This window comes from Lissotriton vulgaris, chromosome 1_1 (genome assembly GCF_964263255.1).
Source record: "Lissotriton vulgaris chromosome 1_1, aLisVul1.2, whole genome shotgun sequence".
Taxonomy (NCBI): Eukaryota; Metazoa; Chordata; class Amphibia; order Caudata; family Salamandridae; genus Lissotriton; species Lissotriton vulgaris.
Window position 1 is genome coordinate 2,103,213,544 of NC_141685.1, and position 21,659 is coordinate 2,103,235,202.

General features: G+C 49.1%; 1 protein-coding gene across 2 annotated transcripts in view; it reads left to right on the top strand.

Annotated features, from left to right (window-relative positions):
- The first annotated feature begins 31 nt into the window (after window positions 1-31).
- Window positions 32-21,659, top strand: part of FERRY3 (FERRY endosomal RAB5 effector complex subunit 3) — a 327,577-nt gene continuing 305,949 nt past the window's right edge. For both annotated transcript variants that reach the window (XM_086921357.1, XM_086921366.1), the window contains exons 1-2: window positions 32-158; window positions 17,988-18,182. In XM_086921357.1, coding sequence (XP_086777483.1) covers window positions 18,005-18,182 — 178 coding nt within the window. In that variant the 5' untranslated portion in view covers window positions 32-158; window positions 17,988-18,004. The remainder of the gene's footprint in view (window positions 159-17,987; window positions 18,183-21,659) is intronic.

Genomic DNA, 21,659 nt, shown 5'->3' on the forward strand with positions numbered 1-21,659 from the left:
GCCGCAGAACAATGACGTCACTCCCGGCGCTCCGGGATGTGCGTAGGCTTTTGCTAGAGTAATCCACCGGCTTCCAGTATATGAAAAGGTGAGAGAGCTGCTCTCCATCGAGGATCTGCGGTTCGAGTCCCAGCCAGCCGGCAGACTGATGGTTTACAGTAGGTGATTTTGGCATTGTGTTCGGGGCAGCTGTGCTTTTTAAAAATGTATTTTAGTATTGTGATGGAGTGAATTCGGCAGTCACCATGACGAAAAAGCTTGTTTTCCTTTGCAAGACCTATTCCTGTAGTAGTATTTTAAGTTACAGTACCAGTCTGATGTTTTATCTTATTTAGTACTTTGAGTCATATGTTAGGCACGCTATTTTAGTATGCTATTTCATACTCTGGTGATCTTGTTTAGGGTGCGTTCACTAAGCAAAACCTTTCTTTATTTGTTGAGATTCCCTATTTGGAAATTTTTAAGGGAGTTCTAGGCATTGTTTGGTTTCTTTAGGGTATTCATGTGTTGGAGCCGGTCTTCACACACTCTGGTTTAATCTTCAGTGTGGGTAGTGCACACCCTATACACTGATTCTACCCTAGTTGTTTTTTAGGTTTCGCCTATTATCATTCGCTTGCAAATGTAATAGGCGAAAATTCAAGGGCTCAATTGACTCGTGAAACCACTGCGGTTTTCTCACAGTGCATGTGAGTCACGTGACCACAAAAGCGGGTCACGTGACCACACAAGCACTCGCATCTCCGTAATCCGCCTGCTCCCCTCGCTCGCATTCCCGCCCCCCCACCAGGCTCTCCCGCCCCCATCCGGCTTCCCTCCGGCCATTTGCCACACTCCTTGCCTCTGTCTTGCCTCCCCCTCCATTCTCCTCCCCTCGCTCGCATCCGGCTACAGCGAGCCCATTATTTACTTCGCTGCCTTCGCTGTCATACAAATCTTGTCCGGGTTGCACTGTTTCACTCTGTGCACTCTATCATTCATGGGTAACATTTATGAAACGGGAAGTGTTCGGGCAACACCAATGTCTATGCTGACATTTGTTTATTCAAAGTTTGATACAGGCCTCGCCGGGGAACACAGGCATGGTTATCTGATACTTACCTATATTTATTGGCAACGCTTGTTTTCGTCCTACACAAAAGTCCACGACACGATGTGATCCAGAAAATCCCACGATGAGACTTTCAGAGCCATTTGAGCATTGGTGTCAGTATGAAGTGCATATATGTATTTACAAACATTCTATCTTATTGCAGTCTTGTAGCACGAGCCTCCGCTTTTTTTTGTCCTAGGAAAAAAAATATTTCCCAAGCAAATCCCGTCTTCAATTCCCTACAATGCCTACAGAAATAACAGTGAAAATGGCACGGGGGATTTTGCTACAATAGCGACACGTGTAGGTGTTGTGGCCAGACTGATCATTTTTATTTACAGTAATACACCGTATGGTACAACGTTTCACAGACACTCGAATATATGCAGCCATCACAGTTCACTAAGAACAGGGTTTGGCGACCCACAGAGCAGCACTCCTCGTGAGAGGGGAGGCCTGACCGCCAGTGAAAGAGTGCGGCTCAAACGTCTTCCTGTCAATTTAAAAGTCACAATGAGCTCGGCCATTGTTCCCTTTGGAGCGCTTATACTTTTTTTTTCCAGCTTGTCAGCCAAGAGTAATGCACGTTTCCTGTTTGCGAAAACTTTCAAACACAGTGTGAAGGCAGGCCGATACAGTTTTGCTTTGGTGGTCGTCAACAACAGAGCTCAGGAAGGGGAAGTCAGATTGTTTTAAAGTCAGAAATAACTCTTTCCAAATTTTTTTTCCTCCTTGGCGAGTTAGGGTAGAGAACAACGCAGCCCATGGAACCAGTGGCGGCTGCTGGGCCATTAAAGTGGAGGGCAGTGTGTGTTTATGTGTGGGAGAGCGGAGAAAAAAATAAAACAAGCACTGGCGTTGCCAATAGGTTTCGCATTTGGAAAGTTGGAGCTATTGGTTTTGTAAATGACATTTTATATTTATATATTGTTATTGGCATTGTCAATAACAATATATAAATATAAAATGTCATTTACAAAACCAATAGCTCCAACTTTCCAAATGCGAACACTGGCGTTGCCAATAGGTTTCGCATTTGGAAAGTTGGAGCTATTGGTTTTGTAAATGACATTTTATATTTATATATTGTTATTGGCATTGTCAATAACAATATATAAATATAAAATGTCATTTACAAAACCAATAGCTCCAACTTTCCAAATGCGAAACCTATTGGCAACGCCAGTGCTTGTCTTTTGTGCCTAGCATTAGTAACAAAATCTCTACCTTTTATGTGCAATGGGCGGTGTTCCCATCTTTAGTTTTAAGGTACAAAAGGCAGTCTACCTATTCGTTAGTTAGGGGTGCATATGTTTAGTTTTAGGACAATGTGCTCAGTTTACATATTTTAGTTGGTTATGTTCAATAGGTAGTGGATGCTAGTTGTTTTAATGCACATCGGGCTGTGTACCCATATTTGTTTATGGAAATGCGCAATGGGCTGAGTACCCATCTTTAATGTTGGGCAGTGTACCCATATTTGTTTGTGGAAATGCGCAATGGGCTGAGTACCCATCTTTAGTGTTAACGTACCCCGGACAGGGTAACTATACTTTAATTATGTATGTGCACTGGGCACCGCAACCTTCATATTTTGGAACTCTATACACTCAATTCTCTTTCTTTTTCAGGTTATGACTGAAATAGGCTTTGGCTATGGGTCTTCCACCGGCAAGTGGATTTCTCATCTATTGCTGTGTATAGTTCATAGTGTTTTTTTAAACTTGTTTAGTTAAAGGGGTTGTTTTATTCATGGTATGACGATGTTCACATTTGCGTGGACAGTTATAAGCCTTCTGGCTTTGTGATATGCACTGGATGTGCAGATAACACTTGTTAGATTTCTACTTCTTGCTAATTTACGTTACTGGATTTTTATTCATGGTGTGTAGAATCTACAATCTGTTTCTGAAACGTTGGACTTATTTTAAAGTTCAACAGGGTGCAATTTTCACCTGTCTTAATTTATATATGACAGTCTTTCCTTATATTATTACGAATCGCTTCTTCTGTCCTCCTCTTTTTCTAACTTTTGCTTTTCTTTCCTTCATTTGCTCTGTTAATGAGGATGAGACTTGCTATGTATTTTCTTTTATGAATTATTACTTTTTTTTTTCCTTCAGATGCAATGTTAACATTCCCTTTGTTGATTCATATTGTTATTGTAATTGCAGAATTCTTTTGTTTCTGTTTAAAAGGGGGAAGGTGATGTAGTAGACTAAAGGTCTTGCTGCTCAGCCTGAGTGGAATGCTGGTGAGTGGTTAGAATGGAGTGTTTGAATGTGTGAGTTTGAGAATCAGTTGTGAACGGGCTTAGCAGCAAGTGAGCTGCTCCTGGTGGGGTCTCCCCCCTTGATACTTACCATCTGATGAATAAAGCATCATTCCGATGATACGCCTCGTCTTCTACATATTCCTTTCTTTTATAACATCGGGCCATGAGCAGGTCTGTCCGCAGTTATTTAAAGAGTCTAACAATCGGATTCCACTAAACTATGTGTTTATGGAAATACTCTATGAAGGAAGTGCAGCCTGGGGGTACAGAAAGTATCATATCACAGCAGCCCCTCCCGGCATTCCGCATTCATAAAAAGTTTGGGGGTTTGTAGGGCTTTTGGATTTTAGGGCGTACATGGTCATTTTAGGGTTGAAGGTGGGTTTGTGTTTTGGGGGGCCAGGTGTAATTTAAGGGTTTAGAGCATGTTTGGGTTTGGGGTGCGAGGGTTAATTTTAGGGTTTAGGGTGTGTTTGGGTTTTAGGGTACAAGGGTTAATATTAGGGTTTAGGGTGTGTTTGTGTTTGGTGTGCAAGGGTTAATGTTGGACCCGGCCTCGTGGCGTGGCTCTCACTGATTCCCGTCCACCCAGAACTATACACAAGACTCCTACCCCGGACCTGAGACGACCTCCAGACCGCGTGCCTGCACCCGTGCACGTGACCATCAGACTCCATGTTTGGCCACCCCGGCCAGCCGGCTGCCTTCTTCCCTTTCGGCTGCCTCTGGCCGCTCCTGGCTGCAGCTAGGCGTGCGCGTCCGGCGCGCCCAGACCCGCCCAGGGGGTGAACGCCTCACCAAGTACCCAAAACCAAGACTTCCATCACACCTCCGGCCCCCTCCCAAGGAACTGGTTTCCCTCACACCTCTGAACCATCCCTGGGGGCTGGTTTCGATCGCACCCTTGGCGTCCTAGCGAGCTGGCTCCAGACCTTGATGAGCGTCTGGGATCCCCTGGACGCCTGGTCCAAAAGCATCAAAGACCCAGCCGCCCAGACAATCCGCCGCCTGGCCCTCGGACCTCCGGCCTCCTGCCTATGAGAGTCCGGACATCAAGGGCTCCTGGACTATAAGACAGCCTGCCTCCCATCTAGCCAGCAGTTGTATCTTGGACAAGTAAGCCCTGCTGATCTGATCGCGGCTGACCTTGAGGAGAACAGACTCTGACCCACCGAGCCCAGCTGACGTCGTCGCGGCTCATCCTCGAAGCTACGGAACTGAACCACCGAGCCCTGCTGATGCTGTCGCGGCTCCCTCTCGAAGAGTAAGACCTGATCCACCAGAGCCCTGCTGACCTCGTCGCGGCCCACTCTTGAGAACGAGAGACTCTTGCTACCATCCTGAGCCTTGCGGACGCTGTCGCGGCTCCACCTGCCTACGAGTACTACGGAGTACTCCTGATCAAGCCCTACTGACCTCGTCGCGGCTTAAAGAACCCTCTGGTCCGGCTGGACCATCGACGCTACCCTCACGACAATCTTGAACAGAAGTGAGTCGGACATCAAGTACCATCGCCAGCCCCCGTACCCCCCAGTTCGAGGATTGAGAACTGTGCGCAGGGTGCGTGTCGTGCCTACTGGCCCTCTAAGACTGTCCCGCTTCCCTGTTCCGTGTCACAAGACTTTCGCGATCCCTCGATCGCTGTGTATTGCTTCTTACTTTTACTTTGATAAAGTTCATACTTGATAAAGATTCACGGTGTGGTGTCCGTTCGTAAGTGTGGTGTGTCGACAGTGTGTACGATCAGTCCTCCCTGGCGAGGACTCCCCCTCGATAAGACTCGGCAGGAATTGTGGGAGATGAGGGTCTCGGGTGGTTAAGAGAGCAATCTTGACCCCTGGGGTCACCGCCTTCCAACATTGGTGGCAGCGGCGCGATACGAACCAACGCCTGGAGATCGTACCACTGACACACTACCTGAACCCACACGCACGAGAAAGGAAGAGCAATAATGTCGTCCACAGAATCCGGTGAGAAGACGACATTCGATAAAGACCTACTGGAAGACTACACCCATAGAGAGCTAAAGCAGTTCTGCAAAGAACTAAGTATCGCGAGTACCGGACTAAGTACTAAGGAGGATTTCCAGAAAGCGCTAATCGCTTGGATAGAGTCCGGAGCATCCCTTCCCCCGACCGAAGACAGCGAGGGAGGGAGACCACAGACCAAACCCAGTACACGACCGGTGAAAGAAACCAGCAACCAACCCGGAGCCCAGCAACCGGGAGGGATCGGTCGTCAGAAGAGATGGCCGACCGAGAAAGTGACCGAAGCCATGAACTAGAACTGGCGCGCCTCAAATTGGAGGGCGAACTCAAACTGGCAGAGAAAATGTTGGCAGTCGAACAATTGCGGCTCCAGGGAGAGCTGGAAGAGAAGAAGCTCCAGAGGGAGCACGAAGGCCGGAAACTCCAGCACGAGCACAAGCGCAGCCTCAAAGAACTAGAGTTGAAAGCCAGAGCAGAGGCACCCGGACCACCGGGACTCTGAGAGCAGGTGGTCCCCCGAGAAACGAAGGTGCACATCCCCAAAGACGTCGTGAAGGAGTTTTACAAAGGAGACGACATCCAGCAGTGGTTCAAGGCCTATGAGGTCGCCATGTCTGCCTACCGGGTCCCCGAGAAGGACTGGGGGGCCGGCCTGTGCAGCCGCTTCCTCAGCGAGGGAAGAGACACCCTGCTGGACCTACCATGAACACCTACCCCCACATGAAAGACGCTCTCCTATTCCGCTACGGCCTAACGCCAGAAATGTATCGCCAGCGGTTTAGGGAGTGCAAGAAGATTCCTGGCACCACATGGGTGGACTATGTAAACTACTACACCCGGGCCTTAGATGGGTGGATCAAGGGCAGCAATGTGACCACCTTCGAAGGCCTAGTCGACCTAGTCGCTTACGAGCACCTGTCCGCGAATTGCTTTGTGGAACTGAGACAGCATCTCCTGGACAGCAAGCTCGCCAATCCACGAAACTGGCTGTTGAAGCCGATCGCTGGGTGGCCACCCGAGTCCAGAAGGGGCCCAGGGGAGACCCCCCACGGAACGACCAAGGATCTTCCCGCCAGCGGGGTGGGGAAGGTCAAGGTAAACAGCAAGGATCCCAGTCAGGGCCCCAGCGTAGCCCCCCCAGAAACCAGGCCCCCCTTTCTCCTCCCTCGACGAGAGCAGCCCCGGGAAGTGGTGAGCGACCGAGGCACAAACTTTATTTCCCGGTACATGAAGTCCCTTTGGCAACAGTGTGGGGTGTCGTACAGGTTCACCCCCCCATACCATCCCCAGGGTAACGGCCTGGTTGAGCGGTTCAACCGCACCCTGAAAGGAATGATCATGGGTCTCGAGGAGCCCTTGCGACGCAAGTGGGACGTCCTCCTGCCCTGCCTCCTGTTCGCATACCGAGAAGTTCCCCAGAAATCCTTGGGGTTCAGCCCTTTCGAGCTGCTCTATGGGCACCCCGTCCGGGGTCCCCTCAGCCTGGTCAAGGAAGGCTGGGAGACAGCCCCCCCGAGCACACCCCCTGATGTGTTCTCCTACGACGTGGACACCGGGGACAGCCCTCCGGTACGGCACAGAGCCTACCGAGTCCCTGACCGAGTTCGAGCCTGCATCAAGGCCGAAGTTGACAAAATGTTGGCCCTGGGAGTAGTAGAAGCCTCCGACAGCCCATGGGCTAGCCCCGTGGTCCTGGTTCCGAAGACGTCCGCCCCCGGCACCGTTCCTGAGCTGAGGTTCTGCATAGACTACCGCGGACTCAAAGCAGTCACCCGAACCGATGCACACTCCATCCCCCGAGCCGACAAACTCATTGACCGCCTAGGGTCGGCTCAGTACCTCAGTACCTTCGATCTCACCAGTGGCTACTGGCAGATCGGCCTCACGGAGAGGGCCCGAGAAAGGTCTGCTTTCTCCACTCCGGATGGCCACTTCCACTTCAGAGTAATGCCCTTCGGCATGAAAAACGCCCCCGCCACCTTCCAGCGACTGGTCAACCAGGTCCTGGCCGGGTTGGAAAGTTTCAGCGCGGCGTATCTCGACGACATTGCCGTGTTCAGTGCCCTCTGGCCCGAGCACCTGCACCACCTCTGGGAGGTGTTGGATGCCCTGCGCCGCGCCGGGCTCACCATTAAAGCTAGCAAGTGCCAGATAGGACAAAGCTCCGTGGTATACCTCGGGCACCAGGTCGGAAGCGGCCTCGTACCCCCCGTCCAACCCAAGATAGACGCTATCAATGCCTGGGAGACCCCCACGACCCAGACCTAGGTGCGGGCCTTCCTAGGACTCACAGGGTAGTACCGTAGATTCATCAAGGGCTACGGGAGTATTGTAGGCCCCCTCACAGAGTTAACAGCCAAGGCAAACCCCAAGAAGGTTAGTTGGACCCCCGCCTGTCAGAAGGCGTTCGAGGAACTGAAAAAGGCCATGTGCACCGCTCCAGTACTACAGGCCCCTGATTACTCCAGAGAGTTCGTGGTCCAGACCGACGCCTCCGAACATGGCATCAGAGCCGTGCTCTCCCAGGTGGACGACCAGGGGATTGATCACCCAGTAGTCTTTATCAGCCAGAGGCTACTACCCCGGGAGCAGAGATGGAGCACCATCGAGCGAGAGGCCTTCGCAGTAGTCTGGGCCTTGAAGAAGCTGCGGCCCTACCTGTTCGGTACCCACTTCCGGGTCCAGACCGATCACCGTCCTCTCCGGTGGCTCATGCAGATGAGAGGAGAGAACCTTAAACTGCTACGCTGGTCCATCTCTCTCCAAGGGATGGATTTTACTGTGGAACACAGGCCTGGTGCCGACCACTCCAACGCCGACGGCCTGTCCCGCTTCTTCCGCCTCAGCGAAGAGAACCCCCAAGAGGATGGGTAGTTCTCCTCGTCTTTCAGCTGGAGGGGACGCATGTTGGACCCGGCCTCGTGGCGAGGCTCTCACTGATTCCCGTCCACCCAGAACTATACACAAGACTCCTACCCCGGACCTGAGACGACCTCCAGACCGCGTGCCTGCACCCGTGCACGTGACCATCAGACTCCATGTTTGGCCACCCCGGCCAGCCGGCCGCCTTCTTCCCTTTCGGCAGCCTCTGGCCGCTCCTGGCTGCAGCTAGGCATGCGCGTCCGGCGCGCCCAGACTCGCCCAGGGGGTGAACGCCTCACCAAGTACCCGAAACCAATACTTCCATCACACCTCCGGCCCCCTCCCGAGGAACTGGTTTACCTCACACCTCTGAACCATCCCTGGGGGCTGGTTTAGATCGCACCCTTGGCCTCCTAGTGAGCTGGCTCCAGAACTTGATGAGCGTCTGGGATCCCCTGGACGCCTGGTCCAAAAAGCATCAAGACCCAGCCGCCCAGACAATCGGCCGCCTGGCCCTCGGACCTCCGGCCTCCTGCCTCTGAGAGTCCGGACTCCCATCTAGCCAGCAGTTGTATCTTGGACAAGTAAGCCCTGCTGATCTGATCGCAGCTGACCTTGAGGAGAACAGACTCTGACCCACCGAGCCCTGCTGACGTCGTTGCGGCTCATCCTCGAAGCTAGGGAACTGAACCACCGAGCCCTGCTGACGCTGTCGCGGCTCCCTCTCGAAGAGTAAGACCTGAACCACCGGAGCCCTGCTGACCTCGTCGCGGCCCACTCTTGAGAACGAGAGACTCTTGCTACCATCCTGAGCCCTGCGGACGCTGTCGCGGTTCCACCTGCCTACGAGTACTACGGAGTACTCCTGATCTAGCCCTGCTGACCTCGTCGCGGCTTAAAGAACCCTCTGGTCCGGCTGGACCATCGACGCTACCCTCACGACAATCTTGAACAGAAGTGAGTCGGACAGCAAGTACCATCTCCAGCCCCCGTACCCCCCCAGTTCGAGGATTGAGTACTGTGCGCAGGGTGCGTGGCGTGCCTACTGGCCCTCTAAGACTGTCCCGCTTCCCCGTTCCCTTGTCCCGAGACTTTCGGGATCCCTCGATCGCTGTGTATTGCTTCTTACTTTTACTTTGATAAAGTTCATACTTGATAAAGATTCACGGTGTGGTGTCCGTTTGTAAGTGTGGTGTGTCGACAGTGTGTATGATCAGTCCTCCCCGGCGAGGACTCCCCCTCGATAAGACTCGGCAGGAATTGTGGGAGAGGAGGGTCTCGGGTGGTTAAGAGAGCAATCTTGACCCCTGGGGTCACCGCCTTCCAACAGTTAATTTGGGGGTTCAGGGTGTGTTTGGGTTTTGGGGTGCAAGGGTTAATTTGGGGGTTCAGGTCGTGTTTGGGTTTTGCGGTGCGAGGGTTAATTTTAGGGTTTAGGGTGTGTTTGGGTTTTAGGGTACAAGGGTTAATATTAGGGTTTAGGGTGTGTTTGGGTTTGGTGTGCAAGGGTTAATTTGGGGGTTCAGGGTGTGTTTGGGTTTTGGGGTGCCAGGGTTAATTTTAGGGTTTCGGGTGTGTTTGGGTTTGGGGTGCCAGGGTTAATTTGGGGGTTCAGGGTGTGTTTGGGTTTGGGGCTCCCAGTTGCAGACGTTTATCTGCAATTCATTGTGCAATCATCCAACAGTTTGCATTTTTCTTGGAAAACTGAAACCAAAGTGGTGGACATGCTCTTTAAATAGACAAACAATTCCTGTTAAAATACCCAGACGCAAAAACATCTTATTGAAAACATAATAGTACCTTTTTGAAGTATTTAGATACTTATTTTCAAATCACCCCCAAAGTCTCATCTTGTAAAGTTTTTTTTTTTTTGTTGTTGTTGTTTTTTTTAAACACCTTTATTAAAGTGGACCAAGTCATACACAGCTTTACGCCTACAACCCTCCGGGCCGGCGATGCAATAATGATGTAATAATGCATATAGACCATAAACAGTGCATGCGAAGTACACAGCCCGATGCCGTCAACCCGGGGGTACGGCGGCGCAACATCACCTTACAGTGGGCAGTCCACTCGTGAGCTTCTGTCGGTGCTATGCTGATGTACCTGGCAGTACCTCCACACTCATAGAAGGTATTATATGTAGGTCGTATGCTGTTAAACTAGAAATGTAGGTGTATTTTGTATTTTATCCCCCCCCCCCATCTCCTACAGTGAACTGCCCTCTCCCCCACATTCAAACAAGTAGAGAACTCCCATAGAACTCCCAACCCCCCCTTCCCCCTCCCTCACATTATCCTACCCGGTCGCTGATCCGACTGCTATTGGATATGTTATGTTTTAGTCTTTGTGTTGGTGTCTACCTCGCTCGCCCCTAGCGTGACTCCCACTGAGTGGGCCGGGTGTGTGTCGACCTTTCCCTGTGTAACCACCCCTTTGTATCAACGTCTGCCTCTCTCCCCAGGACAGCTAGGCTTCAATACTCCACCCAGCCGTCGCCATGTCTCCCTAATCCACGAATCCCCGTCCTCGACTAAGGTCTTATTAATGTAGCGTGTGTGTGTCATCTATTGTGTATCCTCCCTCTCCGCCCGCTGCGTGTCCACTGTGTCCTCCCTAGCTTTCCTGAAGATGTTATATAAGCCCCAGAAGTTCTTAGGTCTGCTGGTGGGAGGGAGGAGCTCGCTGTAGTGTTCCGCCTGTGTGCAGCAGTATACCATGTCCCTGGCCCATCGTTTTTAGGTCAGGGTCGGTCCCCTCATCCAGCACTGCGCCACCGTAGGTCTCGCCAACAGTAGTCCCATATCCGCCAACCTTCTACATGCCACCGGCAGCGGTTTTGAATAGCCCAGCAGTGCCAAAGCTGGATCTACCGGCAGTTCATGGTCGAGTATCTCGCTTAATTCCGAAATAACCGCCACCCAGAACTCCTATATCTTGCGGCAGCCCCACACCATGTGTAGGAAGTCCGCCACTGGAGCGTGGCAGCGCTCACATTCAGGGCATTGTCTGAGGCCATAGCGATGCAAGCGTTCAGGAGTATAATAAACTCTCTGCAGGAATGTGTACCAATCTGTGGCGTCCATTCAGAGACACTTTCCTAGTGTTGGTACAACAATATGCCCACATCGAATCATCTATTTCTATCTCGAGGTCAGTTTGCCAAGCCAGTCGGGCCTTGGAAGGCTCCTGCGCCCTGTAGGAGACACTGCTCTTGTACAGATGTGTCGTCAAATGCCGTGGGGACTCCGTAGCTATGACGTACGAGAGTTCTGGAATATCCGGTGGCTCAGCTAGATCTGGGCCCAGGACGTCTCTCAGGGCACTCCTAAGTCTGTGGAACTGGAACCGCTGTAACAGTCGGGCCCTCAACACCCTGGGTAACCTGGTCCCACGTTTTGACCTTACCATCCTCAAACGGATCCCCCGCAGTCTCAAGCCCCAGCTCCTGCAGCGCCCGGAGTACGTTCCTGTCCCCAACAGGTGCCAGCCACTGCAGCCACTCCACCGCCATCGCAGGGGAGTATAGCAGCACTTCTTCTCTAGCCTGCAGTAAGGCATTCCAGGCATGTGTAGTAGCCGTTATCGAGTCCAAAACACCCACCCTACGATCAACCGGAGTACAGATCGTGGCCGGAAGTGGAAGAGGTTCCGCAAAAAGCCGCTCCATCCGTACGTGTGGGATGTTTTGGTCACCATGAATCCATGTGTGTAGGTGCGCGGCCTGGGCCACTCTATAATACCTCTCCAGATCAGGCCCACCTAGTCCACCCAATTCACACGGGAGTGTAAGAATGCTCCATCGGACACGTGGCTGCCTGCCCCCCCAAGCCAAACGGGTCATGAGTTTCGTTAGGTTTCGAAAGAAGGCTCTTGACAGAATTATGGGCAGGGTGGTGAACAGGAATAAAAATCTCGGGAGAATCACCATGTTCATGATGGCTACGCGGCCCATCAAGGAAAGCGGGAGCTTACACCATCGTTCTACGTCGTCTTCACACTTACTCAAAGCCACCCCATAGTTTTCATTGAAGAGTACCTCTGGATCAGTGTGAATCATTATGCCAAGATACCGAACCGGGTCTACTGACCAGTGTAACGGATATTCCATGTCAAAGCGATCCGTCAGTGGGAACGCCACCGATTTCTCCCAGTTAACCTTTAGGCCCGAGAGGGCGCCTAAGCGCACTACCTCCCGGAGAACCGGTGACAGGTTGGACTCCGGATTTCGAACATAAAGTAGCGTGTCGTCCGCATATGTCGAGATGACTATTTTGTAGGACGGAAAGCTGACCCCCCTATGCCAGTGATACTCTCGCAGTGCGCACACGAGTGGTTAAGCCACGAGGGCGTATAACAACGGGGACAGGGGGCAGCCCTGCCTCGTGCCTCTGCTGATGGGGAAGGGGTCCGAGACCCGATCTCCTAGTCGCACCCTAGCCACAGGTCTCCAGTACAGCGCGCCAATCATTTGTAAAAACTGCTCCCCCAACCCCATACGGCGCAATACCTTTAGCATGAATGGCCATTCGACAGAATCGAACGCCTTCTCCATGTCCAGGAAGATGGCGACAGCTTTCGCATCCTGACGCACATGCTGCATAGTACCCAACACCATGCGTATATTATTGGACAAGTTCCATCCCGGTACAAAACCGGACTGTTCTGGGGCAACCACCTTCGGCGCGATAAGGGACAGTCGGGCGGCTAGGACCTTGGCATAAAGTTTAGCGTCGACATTTAAGAGTGACATCGGTCTGTATGAACTGCAGACACCAGGGGGTTTACCCGGCTTCAGTATGGTAACCAAGAGGGCCTCTCTCAATGTGCAGGGCATGCTGCCTTCCTCGCATATCTCGTCAAACAGGGACAACAGGTGTGGGATGAGTTTGTCCTTGAAGGCTTTATAGAAGCCGACTGTCAGGCCGTCTATCCCGGGAGCGCTGTGTGCACGCATGGTAGCTAGGGCCTCCCAGAGCTCGTCCGCCTTTATAGGTGACATGAGAAACTCCCTGTCCGACTACGCTAAGAATGGTAGTTGTATATGCTCTAGGTAATTGTCCATGTCCGCCTCCAGATCGTGTGTTTTGGTCGTGTACAAGTCAGAGTAGTAGTCACGAAAGGTAAAGAGAATGTCCCCGTCTGTCGTGACCGTGTTCCCTCCCGGGCTTTCAAGTTCTGTCAATCTGGGGGTTCTTTTATCTTCCCGCAATATTCTGGCTAGCAGCGAGCTCGGGCGCTCGCTCTCACCGTAATTCCTCGCTGAGGCGTATTTCCCCCTTGTAACAGACCTCCCTGTCCGCCTCTTCGTTGAATTCCGAGATTAGCGATCTCAGCCTGTCAGCAGCCGTGGGGTCCGGGTCAGTCAAGAGTTTCGTCTCCAGGTCCGCCAGTTGAGACTCCAAGGTGCGGAGTCGCTGACGTATGGCCTTCAGTACACTGGAGTGTTTGGTCATGGCTATCCCGCGAATTAAGACATTGAATGCCTCCCAGACCATGTGGAAGTTATCCACAGAGCCCAGGTTCTTCTCAAAGAAGAGGTCTATTTTCTCCGCCAGTTCCCCTCTAAAGGTATCATCCAACAGGGCATATGGCGGGAAGCGCCAGGTGAACGGGGGGATCCTGCGGTTCGGTGTCGCCAGGACCAACAGTATTGGCGAGTGGTCAGACAGTGTTCGCGTGAGTACAGTGCATGTTACAATCTGGCTAGTGATGGAATGAGAGGCCAACCAGTAGTCGATCCTGGTATGTATGTCATGAAAGGAAGAGTAGTGTGTAAACCCACCCCTGCCCGCATTCCTGCTTCTCCACACATCCACTAGATCTAATGTTAGCAACTCTTCTTGTAGGGTCACAGCCGCCGCAGCTGGTTTTCGCGCGGGCCAGAAGACCTATCCAACCCGGGGTCTAGCACTAGGTTAAAATCTCCCCCCCAGAGCATGTGTGCTGAAGCATAAGTTCTACAACAGAGAGCCAACCGGGAATAGAAGTCAGGGGAGTCATAGTTCGGGCCCTCATCTTGTAAAGTTATCGGAGAGTCCTTTACAAGTCATCCTATGATCATCAGGAATAATGACACCTTCTGAAGTCAGCAGATACAAATTTTCAAGTCCTCCTTAAATCATCACAAATAATGACACCTACTAGAGCCATCGGGTACTCCTTTTCAAGTCATCCTTTAATCATCACAAATAATTACACCTACTTAAGTCATCAGATACTCATTTTCAAGTCATCCTCAAATCATCAGGCTGAGCTTCTGCAGCTTGCTGATGACTTTAAGAGCTTGATGATGTCTGATGACGTGTAAATGACTTCTAAGGTAGTTGGATGATCATCCAATGACTCTGGGATGGCTTCTAAAGTAATCCTGTTTGACCTGAGTGGTCTCGAGGTTTGTAGGGTGGTGCTGGATCTCTTTTTTTTGTCTGCTGTGACTTCATTTTGTCCTTATGTTTACTTAAGCAAGCTTTTACATGTATTTTAATGTCTAACAAATGGTGCTCTGTGACTGCTGGGACGAAAGAATCATCTACTGAGACTGGTAGGGCCTTGGGATGCTACCTGGTTAAGAAATAAAAAAGGGTACTGTGTGTCGCTGACTATGTACTATTGTTAAAAACAGCTAATTTTAACGCTACATCCCATTCACTGGTAACCGTGGCGAGAAGACCGTGGAGGATTTGTATCAGAGAGATTGGTTGACCCTTTCCGACTGTCCATTTGTTCCGTAATGATAGACCGAGGACAGGGCAACCTCCATAACAAGTGTTTTTCACAAGTTCTTCCAGAAATGTGATGTTTAAATCGAATTTCTCGATTTGATATGATTTTGGACGTTAGTCCATGCAACTGCCCCACATGGTGAATAAAGATGGCGCTCAACTCTTTAGCTAATGATAGTTTGGGTAAAGGAACAAAGTGGGCCATTTTTAGGTCTTGCCTAGGCAGCGCGCATACTGTGTGCTAGGAGGGGATTTAGCCATCGGTCTGGTCATTTTGAAGAACACCCGTGCTTGTGGCAACATCCACCTTGCTAGAGCGAGCAGCGACGCGCTTGCTAATTGGCCGCTGCTCGCTCCCGCAAGGCGGATGCCACCACAAGCTCAAGTGTGCTTTAAAACAGCTGCTGCTTGTTTCTAAAATCTCCAACTTACTTGTTCTAAAATGTTGGCTTGTATGCTTTTACATAGGGACTGCAGGCTCCCACATATAATGATATTTATCGCAAGTCACTATGTAGTTCCATTTCCTTGTAAAAGAATTCGACCATGCTGCTATGTGTCGTGTCCCTTGATCAGGTAACCACAGGACACAGGTAAGGGTCACAGATGTTTATTATATTGTTATATTATCTAGGTCTTGCCATCATGATTCTCCACGTCTGCCCACTCCGAGGTCCCTCTTCTGAATGCCTCCTCCCACACCCTTGACCGGATGTGGTTTCCCAGTGTCCACTTCAGGTCCTGCAGGGTCCTAGTGCCCTGCCCTCAGGTCACTACATCTCCCCCCTTTGTCACGAAGACGTGACGAGAAAATGGAACACAGAGATGTGTAGATAGAGAAAGATGTAAAGTCTGTTCTGACACTGGTCAGCGTGCCGCTCATCATCACATTTCTGCTATTAGTCTCTTTGGACGTCTGCACTCTCTTCTTGGGCGTGCTTCCGTCTGTTGTTCTTCTGTTGGCCCTTGCTCTTCTTGTTCTGCTGTGCCTTCGTCCTGGTCTTCCCTTTTTCCTCTTTTAGTTCTTTGAAGTGTGAACTTTTTCGTGTTATCCGCTGATGTTCCGACTCAGCGGTGATCATTGGTCCCTTTATCTTCGTCACTAGTAGTGGGTCTTTTGAGAACAAACTGTCAGATTTCCTTTGTTGCCTCTGCCGCACTATCACTGTGTCTCCTTCCTCTAGGTCTGGTATGTTGTTTGGCGTTTGCATATTTTTTCATTTCTTCTTTCGCCTCTTTGTCTTTTTCTGCGATTTCGCTGCGACCCCGCACCATGCTTGCCTCTATTTGTGGTAGCCTTGTTCTGCTTGTTCTTCCTAGTACTAGCTCTGCTGGGCATGTTCCTGTGGAGTTGTGAGGTGTGCTTCTGTAATCCCGTAGAACTTGGCACAGAGCTTGACTAAGCGATATTTGTGCCAACCTTGCCCTCTGAACAGCCTTTTGGTGTTTCCCATGAATCTCTCTACCATTCCATTTGCTTGAGGCCACAGTGGTGTTATCTTCCGGTGATTTATCCCCAGGTCATGAACCTGCGGAACTCTTCCCCTGAGAATGGAGGACCATTGTCTGTTTTTAGTGGTGGACTTGTTACCAGAGACTTGTGGGTGTATATGTTTTCTGTCACCCCAAACAGAAAGGGTTCCCCCCACAACGTTGTGGCCTGACCCTGCCTTAAGAATATTGATCATTTGACTGCAGTACTGAAGGAACACCTTTGGCTACTTCCATATCAGAATACATTTCAAAATGGGATACCTCACTTGCAAGGCCATTCATCTCAAGAACTCTTCTTAATTTGCAACTCTTCTTACTGTGCAGCTCTTCTTACGGTGTGTGAGAGAGAGATACCAACATCAAATCTGCTTCTACCACTGTTCAGTGTTGCTCATTTTAATTTCCTGAACTGATTATGCCTTTTACCTAGGTCAAAACATTGTCCCAAGTGGTAAGGCTGGTTAGGTTTGTTTACTTTACCTTTCCCATAAATTTGTTACTCTCACAAATGTTATCCATTGCAAAGTATGTATGGTGGATATATCAGAAGAAAGCTTGTAAGCCAGGCTCCCTCCTATTGTGGATCAATTTTTTTTAGGCAGTGTCTGTTGTGACCTGTCCAAGACATGCTTCCAAATAGACATTCAGGGTGTGCTAAGTGAACACCAACTACAGATATCTGTAATAATTTGAAGGCCATACGTTTGGATCCTCACAAGGCTGAATCCTCTTTCCATTCTCCTCCAGTCAGTAATTTGAGTTTGCACTACTTTTGATGCTAGTAACATCTGTTACTGACAGTTCCTAGATAGATGGTATGAAGAACTATACAATAAAACAAGCTATTAATATCATTATTATTATTATTAGTTACCTGCCGGTATTTAACACTCTGTCTGCTAACATTTGTGGGAAAGAAGCTGGTGAGTGTTTGGCACATAAAGGAAATCCTATGTCTCTTTACTATATCTTAGCATACACTAAAAACAGCATTCTATCTGCTATTCAGCAAGACTGTGCTGTATTCAGACGTATCTCTTCAGCCATCATTAACGTATCTTTAAACACCTGTTCAACTCAGAGTTCCACATTAAATGGATTGTCTGTTCTTATCTTAGAACATCTCACAACACAAGCACAGTAGCCTCAACCAATGCCATGCTCAGTTGATTCATCAGGATATCTTCCAATACATAAAATTGAACAGGGTAATAACTTTAGGCCAGTTGTTATTTGGCACAGTTTTTACTAGAACTTTGTATTGCCATTTTGTAACTAAAGTGCAACCTAATAAAACTGCATTGTTCAGTTATATATAAGCTGTAATATACATATTATTTAGCAATGCCAGTACTAGTTGCTACAGGTGCCCCCTGTCTGCATAAATTCTCAGATCTCAACTTTAGGCTGACAAAAAAAGCTATGGATGCCAATGATGATTTTAGTAACTTTATGGTGTTTGTAAGCAACAACATAAATACTGCACTGTCGTATGAGAGTGACACTGATGGTAGGCTGAATTATAGCAATGTTGCTTTCATGTTTTACAGAATATCTGAAATAGAAGATGAAACCAAATGAAGATCTCATGAGCACCAAAGAAAGGAATTTTATTTACAAATTTATAGCTGGACACCAGTCTTGTGAACTTACAGTACCCATAGAATTTCCTCTGCAGGAGAATGCTAGCCACCTACATGGGCGTCTCATGCTCCTCCACAATCTACCTTGTTTCATAGAAGATGGTAAGATCTGTATATATATTGTAGGAACCTTGAATGCTACTGAAGTGGGTGGTGAATAAACAGGAGCAGAAATATATAGATACAATGTTAATGGGGAAATAGTGTTTTTTTAAATGTTGTCAATGTTAATGGGGAAATAGTGTTTTTTTAAATGTTGTCAAGTCAAAAGGGGAAACTACTTCAGTCCATAACTAGTTTTGTATTGAATATGGAACTGTTCACTTTCATCTGTTGATCCATTTTAAGTTTGTAGTGAATATACACTATAGATAGGCAATGCTTAATCATCATGTTCAGTGACATAATTTACAGTTCAAGTTTATTATGGTAGTGTTTTCAGTAAATAGATACTACTAACAAGTTATATACAAAGTATGTGTCTTTTAACAAGTTAAAATCATCCAAAGCATTAAATGCCATTGCTATAACCTTCAACCCAAACAATAAAGAAAAATTAAGCTTAATCCATTTACAACCTTTAATGCAGAAATGGCTCTAATAACAAACTCTCAAAACACTGGTTAATCTCGGCCAGGCATTGTCACATTTACAGTGTTTATATTCTAAAAGAAGTGTATATTCAAGTGTGTTCCCTGTAGAACATTGTCATTAAATGACCAATTGAAAAATCCTCATTTAGTGCTGTCCTCTGTTATTGCCTAGTTTCAAAATCTTGCTACTTGGTTACAAATTTCGTTAGGTTACCTCTTAGACACTCTTAGAACGTCTCATGTTTGGTCCTTATATTGTTCATTTTCAAGGTGGGTTTCAAGAAACATGTTCATAACATCTTGGGACCAGGGCACATTGTAAATCGGTGAAGCAAGTCTCCAATGTCCAGCCTGTATAAACAAGATCTGTTTCCAGAGGCCTCTCCCTGGTACCAGGCTGCCATTTCCTCTCTGAATAGTAGACACAACTACTAATTACGATGTCAGACAGAACTCAGACTGCCCGACACCTTCTCGGTCCTGGGACTGACCGACCTCTGGTCGGCAGTCCCAGCGGCCTAATAAGGATGCAACGTATTCCTGTATTTCCCTATAAGAGCATGCATTACGGCTGTAAACCGGCATTAATACATGCTCCCATCGGGAAATGGGAGTTGCTGTTCATCCCTGCACCCTGTGGCAGGCACCTCAAGATGCCTGCCACAGGGTGCAGGGTTCAACACCCTCAGCTAACTGGAGGCCGCACACACAAGGAGGCCCTGCTGGTGCCCCCAAACACGCGTTCAGACATGGTTTCGATGTCGGACAGGCCGGCCTAGAAACCATGCCGGAAACTGTGCATCATAATCCCAGGGTGGAAGCCCGCCCTTTGGGATTACTTGCTGGGTCATATAGCAACTTGCATTTTAAGGCAAGCACTTCCCAATTTAACTCTTATGGCATTTTAAAACCATCATAGAATCAGCATATGTAGGGCAACTTGGTAGAAACATTCACTGGCGTCTGTTGGGCTTTAATGCAGCGGTTTCCACACAGAACAGACCATGTGTGGGTGTAGTGCAAACATTTATGCCAAATTGAGTAAGCGGTAGTCTTATGGTTTACAAACAGCATTCCTTTATTGTCTGAGAGAGCTTTCCCCCATGTCCCAGGGCAGTATGCTTGGTGGTTCATATTGCCATGGTTTTTATTAATTATATGTAAAAACAGCACCCCAGCTCTCACTTCAGCACCAGGGACAGCCAGGTCAACACTGCACCCTGTCCGGGTGGCCTCTAGACTGGTTTCTCAAGATAAAATCATACCTGGTGTTAGTCTCCAGGTGACCAATGCTGACAGTGAGAGTATGCTGCATCGAATGGCCTTAATAAGCTTAGAGTGGGGAGGGGTTTCTGGCCCAAAGAAGGTGGTTGTGTCCTCTTCCATCCAGTGGAGGGTCTGTTGGGAAATGATCGTGAAACCGCTGCCTGGGCAGAAGTAGAGAGGAAAGCTCCTGCAGAAATTCTGGGTCTCCCTGAGTGGGTGGGTGTGTGTGGTAACCAGAACACAGGCATCACAACAGGGAAGTCATGGATCCTGAAATAATGGCCCATAAATCCCAAAGCAAGAGAAAGCTCAAGACATCTGACTAGTCACAGGACCGGGGACTGTTCTTCTAAAGGAGATGTCCTGGTGCCTGAGGAGGGAACTGCATCTGGTGGAGCCTGGCCTGACCTGGCAGAGCGCCTGGGTGCAGGGGGATCATCCAGTAGGGACCTATGTCAAGAGCAATAAGAGTTGCCCTACTTTTGTAGGCCTTGGGCAGCAGGCTGAAAGCCAATAACAGGGGGAGTAGACATTGGAACCCACAAGATCTATTGGGAAGATAGGCTTACGTACACTGTGACCAGGGACCCCAAACTGGGAGGCATCCATGAGAGTGGTGGTCTCTCAGCAGAATTGATTGTAAATGTAAATGTATAGGCATTTATATAGCGCACTACTTACCCGGAGGGTCCCAAGGCGCTTCGACCGCAGACCTTGACTTGTTCAGACAGTCTGCAAATTTTGTTTTTGACAAGCAAACGGTCACCTCTGTGCACATCATGCACACATCATGTTGTCTGAACAGAGGTCAAGGAAAGGAGCTCAGCAAACTGGTTTGGGACTTGCCTACAATCCGCTTGCTGTTGTGCAGTAACTGAGTCTGACAACACAACATCCTCTACTGAACCATCCTTTTAATTATCTGACAGTAGGACACGGAGAGGTTAACTTTCCTCCTCTTGGCCTCCATCATTGACCATGGGCAAGGTCATGTCAGTTCTGTCTTGGTGTGGTTTCAGGCACTTTGAATGGAATTCTTGATTGGGACTACTAGGGGTGCCAAAGTCCACCGGGTAGGTGACTTCCCCTTTCTATTCCAAGATGAGATAGGGCCTACACAATTTGTTTTGGAGGACCCTGGGAGCCTCAGGCTCCAACACATTCACAACAACGGTCCTGGTTGGTACTTAACAAGTGCTGACTTTTGGACATACTAGAGCTCTTGGCTTGCCACTAGATTCTTGCAGGGCCAGTACATAGTCCACTATATCAAGGTTGGGCGCTTTGAGGGGTTTCTCCCAGCCGTCCCTCACCAAACTTAAGGAACCTCTCACAGGATGTCCAAAAAGAAGTTCAAACGAGCTAAAGCCAACACCTTCTGAGACACTTCTCTGTAAGTTTCAGGTAAGCCCATTATCAAACCTTTAATGGTTTTGTTGAATCTATCAACCAAACCATTTGTCTGGGGGTGGTGATCTTTTAGCTCCCACTACAGTCATCCCACAGCTTTTAGGTATGCAGACATGACGTGTGTGCCTCTATCAGAAGCCACCACCTTAGGAAACCCCACTCTGCTAAAGATACCAAGAAGGGCCTTTGCCACAATGGGGCAGTGACAGTCCTTAGGCGGAATTGCTTCTGGGTACCTAGTAGCATGGGCCAGTACTACTAGAATAAATCTGTTCCCAGGTGCAGTTTGAGGGTCAAGGGGACCAACAAT